Below are 7,147 nucleotides of genomic sequence, written 5' to 3' on the forward strand. Positions count from 1 at the left end.
CTGTGCAATATATGCATCCCAAATGTGTGTATGTGCATACGTTATGCATGCCGCATGTATGTATGAATATATGTAAAATATAAATTGCCCAATGTACGTACAATCGTACACAAATGTATTATGCATATTTGGATACATACATTGAACATGAACACATTGTGTATATGCACATAAATACATTGGACATGCATATCATGTACATGTATACATACATATATTGTACATACTATATATAATGTACATACTACATATATACCTATATTGTACGTACAGCATATATACCTATATTGTACATACTACATATATACCTATATTGTACATGCATACATATATTATATTGTTCATAAATAAATTGCACATGCATGCATGGGACATACATTGTACAGACAATGTATGTATGTTTGTACAAAGAACAAGCACTTGTATATACATGAGTACATGAACATAGATATACATTTTACATACACAAATATTTGCATAAAATGCATATATTTATTATGTATAAATGTACATGTCTACATTGCTTGTACATACATACGTAATTATTAGCTATATACATACGTACATTTATTTTATACTTACAATATAAGCGTATGTACATGTGTGTGAAACTAAAATGTCTGAACATATGCACTAGATAAAATCATATGTACATACATTTTAGTTACATTCATTTGTGCGTGTGCAAATAAGTACAAAATGCAGTACATGTAAATACGTGCAAAATGTATCACTATAAAATACATTATACTACCTACTGTAAGATATAATCATTTATAAGAATACAATAGTCTTGTAATCGTGTATTTAGATTACAAGTAATCACAATTACATGTAATCATGACTACATGTAATCACATATTTTGATTACTTGCAATCATAATTACCCGTAATCGTTTTCGTTGTGATTACTTGTAATCGCAATTACTTGAAACCATGATTACAAGTAATTGATTACTGTAATCAAAATTGTAATCATGATTACAGCTGTAATCAAAATTTTTTTAAAGTTGTAATCACGATTACAAGTAATTGATTACTGTAATCGACTATGTAATCATGATTACAGCTGTAATCAAACTTTGTAATCATGATTACAAGTAATTGATTACTGTAATTAATATTGTAATCATGATTACAGCTATAATCAAAATTTTTGAAAATTGTAATCATTATTACAAGTAATTGATTACTGTAATTAAAAAATGTAATCGATTACATTTTTAACATTTTTGGCCAACTCTGAATGAAAGTATTATATGCCTAATAACGTATCCACTCATCATCACCGCCAGAGTGGTGGCAAAACAAACTCCGAATCTTCCTCTTTACGTTGGTATGTAGACTGTACACATCCAATTTAAATTTCGTGAAATCCACTGTCTTTTTGAATTAACCTTTATATTACCGATACATTCCCTATTTTCCATATAACTTCAATTTTCATACAAAGTAAAAAAAATGTTATTACAATGAAAGGATAATTTTTATTAATTTATTTTTCTTTTATTTTGAAAAAAAATAGGTTTGTAGCTTTAATTAATTTTAAGATTCCTAAATTACTTAATGCACCCTTTGTTAAATTTCATCATTTTTATTGCTTGCTTATATTAAAATATATAAATAAAAAATAATTAAAAATTAACTATAAAAATAAATTTTCTAAACATATGTCTTTTATCCCTTTAAATTTATTTTTCTCACTAACTTATAAAACGTTTTCAAATTATTTTCTTAGCCAAGGAATAGCGTTTTTTAATACAAATACATCTGCTATCATAACAAATTTACCTTTTTGAGTTACATTATTTGTGTTACTTTTTATTGTGGACTTGAAAGAGTAATAAACGGCATATAACATTTCAACTATACAACTTCGTTTATATCTTTAAAAAAGTTTCGAGAAGCATCTTTTTCTTCTTCTTAAAATTTCTAAATTGGAATTGAATTATACTCCTAGACGTGAATGTGACTGGAATAGAAAATTACCAACTGGAGTTGGAAACTTCAAAAGAGATTGAGCTATCATACGTGCATTACTTGAAACTACCTTTTTAAAATAATAACAGTAAAGTGATTTTGCCAAATGTTAAAATTTCTCTCAGAATTGATGTTTTCAAGCAATTTGAAACACATATTGTATGAAAGTTTTAGCTTTTATAAAGCTTTAAAGAAAATACGAGGATCAAAAATATATCGTCTGAAAGTATGAAATTTCAATTAATTTATTTTCTATATAAGTTTTACTAAAACTATGATACTTATATTCCTTTTTATTCAAACATTATATTAGTAATGTTCTAATATAATTAAAATCAAAAATTACTACCACACATGCATTATGGTGGGTAGAAACAAGAACCACTAATTATCGCCCGATAACTTCCGATTGGATTGCATTATGTCTTATAAGGTAATAACACAGAATTTGATATGAAATTTTGATATCAAAAAGATTTTAGTTTTAGGAGCAGAGTTTGAATATTATTATTATATCTGAGGTATGTCTGCTTTAGGCTATGGAGTACAACCCAGATTCACTGGTCAACAACATAAGAAAAAAAAAGGAGGAGAATATGTTCAGGGTCCATTCTCTTTATTTTAACATCTCTTCACGTCACACAAGTCTCATGAATAGGCACTGGAACTGTTAAATCAAATCTTGAGCTTTGAAGGGAACACGTGTCTCCTTCTCTGAATGCTCTGTTGTTATCTTAAAAATTAATACAGTGAAAAATGGCCAATATATTAGAATTACCAAACCTGCATAAATGCAAAATTTTGTAACTGTTAAATAATTAAATATCGGAGAATAAACTTTATATCTTGAGCATGCAGAGAAGGAAATCAAATCTTGAAGAAAAAGATCACTTAGTTTCCAAAGTAACAGAAATCAAAGTGATCGTCCATCCGGGCAACTGGCTTAGAAATTTTCACGGTTACGGTAGAAAGAAAAAAAACTAGGGGCAAGGCACAGTCACAAAAGTGATATTTTAAATTTATAATGCCAAAAGTTTGAAAGCTGAGTCTATTGTGATAGCATCATCACATTATCTTCTTGAAATATCCTAATTTATTGCATAAATAATCTCAAATGTGTGCAAGTTTAAATCAAAACGTCAACGAAGATGATTTTGACATAACTATAGATCAAAGAGTCGCCTTCATTTCTGGGCTAGGCACAAAGCTTATATGGAGACATTATTTAACGCAAATATATAATAAATTAAACTACTACTATCCAAATCAGACTAATCAACGTGAATAAAGCACAATTAATTACGTAAAGATGGACATACTATAGATTCGGTTCTGTTAAAACAGTTAAGGAACAAGTTTGTGAGTCACGTGATTTAAAGTGAGCAAGATGTAGAAATTAAGTTAAATTAGTTTTCAAAATATTAGGTATAAATAGGCTGCCATAAGGATTAGTAACGAAATTCTTAGAAATTTTAAAAAGATGGATTGATTCCCAGAAGTCAAGATCAGCAGCTGAAACATTGAATGTCACTCAAACTTATGTTATTTGAGTTCTAAGTATTGAGGATATCGAATATTAATACCCTGATTTTTGTATGATACGCTTGAGTACTGATACTTTTGGTCTAAACAATATACAAAACATCACACTAAAAAAGAATAACTCAGATATTAATATCAAAAATAGGTTCTTTAAGTTCAGTTAAATTTAATTTGTTCATAAAGAAGAAAATTATTTTAAACACAAGTCCTTTATATTAATTTTAAAACAAATTACCAATTAGAGAACGGTAGGTTATATTACAAATATATATCAACTCATAAGACTTGCAAAGATTGATGCAAATAATAAAAATATTTTATTTATGTCCTGATAATTACTTTGCCTAGTTACAAATTTTACATTCCTTAATTAGTTTTGTCGACTTAATTTTATATTATAATAATACTTATTTAACTTGTCTACTTACAAATATTAATTTGAATACGAAAGTTGAAACATTCGAAATAACGAAATATGAAGTTTTCAACTTAATATTTCTAACATTAAACAATGTTCAAAAACTTTATCTCTCGAACGATTCCCTTTTATTAATTGAGTTGTGAGTCAGTTGGGAAAAAGTCATTCTACAGAATTATGGAAACTTAATTTATGTAAGGCAATAACTTTAAGATGAAGTCTTATTTGTGTTCATAAACACTTCACGGTAATATCAAAATTATCAAAAGTAAGATAATATAATAAGGGAATATATAAAGGAAAAAAGGAATAAAACAACAAAGGGCAAAAAGCTAATTCAAATAAAAAAAAAGTAATGAAAATAAGAGAATTAAAGCATCTTATTCTATTCTAGTTAAACGGTATTTTTATAGACTTTTAAAACTTTTGTTACACCAAGTTTATTTTAGCCATTTCAGTTATCTAGTCTTCTTCTTAATAAAACATTTAGAACTGCATTTTGTGGACAGTCATCAAAAAGATTCTATTACTAACACTATTTTTTTAACAGGTGAATTAAGAACTTATGTTAACTATGAAGATGGAAATATTCAAACAAACAAGGAAGAGGAAGAAGCTTATAATATGAAAGTAATATATCTAAGAAAGGATTCCGCGTTTGAAGAAATTTAAATAATTAAAAATGTAGCTAAATATTTATAAATATTTTTTAAATATAAAACTGGTTTGAAATACATACACGTAGCACATTACAAACTAAGGTAGACAACGTTAAAGAGCACAAAAATATATTAAAAGCAGACAGCTGTTTCGGATGCTCAAAGGGCAACCTTCATCAGTGCAACAGAAAACAATAAGAGAACAGAGTAAATATATATAGAAAGATGACGTCACAAGAGGGTTTAGAGCAACGGCCAATAGGAGGGAAGGGTGAACGGAAGACGACGAATAGGAAGCAAGGAACAAAGAGGGGGGGGTAGTTAGGTTTTATCATAGATTTCCAAACAGGAGAAATATAAGGAACACTTGATAGGTCATTGACCAACAGTTTGGAATTTTTGAAAATATGATAAGACTCGTAAAAATCTAAATCGAATATTGAAGAACAATTTTGAATGACTTTAGAAGAAGAAAAATTAAAATTATGATTAGAGTCCCAACAATGTTGGGCAATAGATGAGCGTTTAAATTCTTGTTTTTTGACATAAGCTTCATGTTCCTTGACACGGCACTTTAAGGCACGCTTAGTTTGGCCAATATATGAAAGGCCGCATTGGCAATTAATTTGGTAAATACCCCAGCTACTTTGACTGTCAATGGGCTGCTTGAGATTAGAAAATTTTATCTTATTAATGGGACTGAAAATAATATTAAAATCAAACTTCTTTAGGATATTAGCAACTTGCCGACTTATTTTAGGAAAATAGGGTAAAATGACTAAATTGTTAGAAAATTCTTTGGAAGGTTTATCGGCATGTGATTGTTTAGTTAAGTTTCTATGAATATTATCAATAATGTTAGGAGAATAACCTCTGTCATGAGCAATGGCTTTGATGTAATTTAATTCTGCATCAAGAAGATCATTGTTAGAACAAATATTTACCACGCGGTAGACAAAAGACCGAAAAGATGCAAGTTTTTGGTTGGGAGGGTGGGAGGATTTGTAGTGAGGGGGAAGAGAAACAGGAAAAGGTTTACGAAAGACAGTAGTATGGAATGAATTATCATTCCGAGTCACAAGCACATCTAAGAAAGGAAGTTTTTGATCAGACTCTAATTCAAAGGTGAACTGAATGCAAGAATCAATGCTGTTCATAACATTAAGGATTTGATCTAAATTGCAATTATTATCCTCTAACAAAGCAAAACTGTCATCAACGTATCTTTTATAAAAGGGGAAAGTTAAGAGTTTGAATAGTTTACTCTCAAAATAAGGCATATAGATGTCACTAAGTATAGGGCTCAAAGGATTTCCCATGGCAAGACCATTGGTCATACTGTAAAATTTGTTGTCAAACGCGAAAGTATGTTGTTGTAAACAAACACGGGTAAGGTTAACATATTCATCGACCTCATATTGGGAAAAATGATATTCCGAAAGTCTAAGTTTTAGACATTTTTTAGCCCTTTGAGCATCCGAAACAGCTGTCTGCTTTTAATATATTTTTGTGCTCTTTAACGTTGTCTACCTTAGTTTGTATTTTAGCACAAAGGTCGCCCACTTGTGTATTTTACGTAGCACATTGTTTAGAATTACATAATACTGTGCTTGGCTTTGTGTTGCAAAAAACGTTGGTTTTATTATGTCTTTAGCAGATGTTCAATTAAAAGTTACAATGGAGAGATATGTAAAGCGAGTAATGTAAAGCTTATAACTATTTCTGAAAAAAAGATTTTAATTGAAACTAAACTTAAATTAACTTAACATTTAAGATGCACAGTTTCCTTTCGAGTATAATTCGAAATTTAATTTCTAGAAGTAATCTAATGGAAGAATTAGGCTTCAAACACCAACTCATTGCTTCTTTAAAAACAATTTCCTCTTTCAATTCTGATGCTAAACGTTCTCCGAGAATCATTAACTATTTATTAATTCCAAAACTAATTAATTTGAGGTAGATTTAAACATCTGAGGTCTTATAGCATTAATCATAATTCTTAATGCATGAATATTTCAGAAGATTGAGCTCGGAGTTCCGTTGATTAGACTGGCTTGCGAATAAGTGATTCAAGCAATAAAGGCATAAAGACTAATTCTTCTATGCTTAAATTTAGAATTAGAAATGATCACATACAGACCGATGCAATCACTTCATCGACGGCTCATTTCTTCAACACGATCACTCCGCCAACTACTCGCATCTTCGGCACGATCACATTGCCTACAGCAAACACAATCACTTCGCCGATAGCTCATTTCGCCGACAGGGTCAATTCAGTTCTAATATTTTCCAAAATTTGATTTTTTTTCCTCCAATTTTCGTTAATTAGTTTTCAAATATTTTTCTTGAAATATCTTTGGACTTTTTTATATTTGCTATGTTCTATTTTATGGTAGTTGTAAATAGGCTAACAGTTTTGAGGTGGTGCGCTTGAAAACACTTTATCTGATCCCCTGTGTTGGCTAGGGCTGTACAAATACTTTTTTATAGTATTACGTATAATTTATTATTTAGTTTTTTTTAACAGTTATCATTTAAAATTCTC

The 7,147-nt window shown here is 29.2% G+C and overlaps 1 protein-coding gene across 1 annotated transcript; it reads right to left on the reverse strand.

The window, feature by feature from the left end:
- Positions 1-4,746: 4,746 nt before the first annotated feature.
- Positions 4,747-5,936, reverse strand: LOC107445882 (uncharacterized). The gene has a single exon (XM_043044891.3). It carries the CDS (start codon positions 5,934-5,936, stop codon positions 4,776-4,778), a length of 1,161 nt encoding a protein of 386 aa, XP_042900825.2. The 3' UTR covers positions 4,747-4,775.
- Positions 5,937-7,147: the final 1,211 nt, after the last annotated feature.

This window comes from Parasteatoda tepidariorum, chromosome 3 (assembly GCF_982258835.1).
Source record: "Parasteatoda tepidariorum strain Cologne lab strain chromosome 3, Ptep-v5.0, whole genome shotgun sequence".
Taxonomy (NCBI): Eukaryota; Metazoa; Arthropoda; class Arachnida; order Araneae; family Theridiidae; genus Parasteatoda; species Parasteatoda tepidariorum.

Coding starts and splice junctions, on each gene's coding strand:
- LOC107445882 (XM_043044891.3), bottom strand. CDS start 5,936: ATGACCAATGGTCTTGCCATGGGAAATCCTTTGAGCCCTATACTTAGT.